The 2,034-nt window shown below is 43.0% G+C and overlaps 1 protein-coding gene across 1 annotated transcript; it reads left to right on the top strand.

Moving 5' to 3' along the window:
• The first annotated feature begins 569 nt into the window (after positions 1–569).
• LOC124987334 (vesicle transport through interaction with t-SNAREs homolog 1B-like) lies at positions 570–1,437 on the top strand. Its single transcript, XM_047556522.1, has one exon. The coding sequence runs from the start codon at positions 692–694 to the stop codon at positions 1,388–1,390; it is 699 nt and encodes a 232-aa protein (XP_047412478.1). The 5' UTR covers positions 570–691; the 3' UTR covers positions 1,391–1,437.
• The last annotated feature ends 597 nt before the right edge of the window (positions 1,438–2,034 follow it).

Below are 2,034 nucleotides of genomic sequence, written 5' to 3'. Positions count from 1 at the left end.
GATAATACTCCCTTGTTATTTGCTAATACATTTTAGTAAAATTATTTTGAGATCATTTAAAATTATTTTTCTATTGCTGCTGCTCTCTTTTTTCTTAATTTAATTAATCATCTTCTTAGGATCTTAAACTTTGAATCCAAATATACTATTGGATCATTGGTAGATTTCGGTATACCTAGTGATAAACTTACTTTTCTTGCAGACTTTCACTAAATAAGCAATGTGCCCCTGTTCTACATTTTGAATTTCACTAAGTGTCATTCTGCTCAACACTCCTTTGAGTTAACCCACATGTTCAAGTCTCCAACAAAGGATCTTGCAAATGAATTTGAGCACATATCCTAAGTCAATCCCATTAGAAAATGCAATACAGTACAACGATGAAAATGCTGAGATTGTTATGGGACACATTTGGAATCTTTTGCCAAATATACATTTGTAGGACCCATCTCTTTTAGCTTCAATCAACAATATTTCTATATTTCTTAATGGCTATTAAGAAAAGTTACAAAACTTCAAGATGCTTTTTTACAGAGCATTTCCTGGCTTAAGATAACTTAGGGGCCTCGTTCCGGGCGGTGGTGGCGCCGCAGTCTCCGTGATGGCTTCGGGACTGGGCGGCTGACCACTGGGCTCGGGGTGGGCCCAGTGCCCAGAATCTCGGCGGCTGCTGCTTGAGCTCGGCCTCACCATGGCCACCTCGGCCGCTTCCTCAGAGCATTTCGAGAAGCTACACGAAATCTTCCGCGGCCTCCATGAAGACCTACGAGGGGCGTCCGAGCGGCTACTGGGGACGGCCGGGACGGAAGAGAAGAAGAAGTTGATCAGAGATTTTGATGAAAAGCACCAGGAAGCAAATGAAACGCTGGCCGAGATGGAGGAAGAGCTACGGTATGCACCCCTTTCTTTCCGTAACCCCATGATGTCTAAGCTGCGAAACTACAGGAAGGACCTTGGCAAACTCCATCGGGAGGTGAGAAGCACTCCTTTGACAGCCACACCTGGGGGCCGAGGAGACATAAAGTTTGGCACATATACCTTAGAGAATGAGCATATGAATCGGCTACAGTCACAAAGGGCATTGCTTCTGCAAGGCACTGAAAGCCTAAACAGGGCCACTCAAAGTATTGAACGTTCTCATCGGATTGCTACAGAGACTAACCAGATTGGCTCAGAAATCATAGAAGAGCTGGGGGAACAAAGAGACCAGCTGGAATGTACCAAGAACAGACTGGTAAACACAACTGAAAACTTGAGCAAAAGTCGAAAGATTCTCCGTTCAATGTCCAGAAAAGTGACAACCAACAAGCTGCTGCTTTCTGTCATCATCTTATTGGAGCTAACTATCCTGGGAGGCCTGGTTTATTACAAATTCTTTCGCAAGCATTGAAATTGCTACAGGGTAAGGTTTGTGGACCAGAACCTTGACCCTGTGGATGAATGTTGTTAGGGAATGGAATAAGCATGTTGCCGCCGTGGGCTAACAGTTAAGGGATGCGCTGCTGTGTAGCCAGACTGGGAGGAGGAATGGCAGCCAGAAAAACCACATAGATATGAAGGAACATTGACAAGACCAGTATGATATACCAAGGTAATAAATGCGGTTTATGACTTCTGCAAATTTACATAGTAGTGTAACATATCAATACCTTGTAAATTTCAAAAAAAAAAAAAAATACATTTACACTAGTATTGTTGGTCACCAAAATGGAGAGGAGAAACTTTACAACTGTGAAAATGGATAGATGTTCTCATTAAGGCAATGTCAATCCAACCAACCATTTAAAATCTGTCCCCTTAAATTCTTTGCAACACTAGAATGCCCATTGTGAAATGTGCCAGTGCAGAGTTTCTTAAATTCTCACACGTTCTTCATTTTCTGATTCATCTGGTGAACTGGGAGTAGGAAGTTGGTCATAGACAGTGTGTCCTCCTTCCCTTGTCTGACCAAAACTTGAAGCAATCACATCTACTGCCAGGCTAGCCGTAGCCTTTGCCTCTTCATCTGAAGTGGCCAACCGAGGATTGACTTCA

Source organism: Sciurus carolinensis, chromosome 6 (assembly GCF_902686445.1).
Source record: "Sciurus carolinensis chromosome 6, mSciCar1.2, whole genome shotgun sequence".
NCBI lineage: Eukaryota > Metazoa > Chordata > Mammalia > Rodentia > Sciuridae > Sciurus > Sciurus carolinensis.
This window is presented reverse-complemented; position numbering and strand designations above follow the sequence as displayed.

Coding starts and splice junctions, on each gene's coding strand:
- LOC124987334 (XM_047556522.1), top strand. CDS start 692: ATGGCCACCTCGGCCGCTTCCTCAGAGCATTTCGAGAAGCTACACGAA.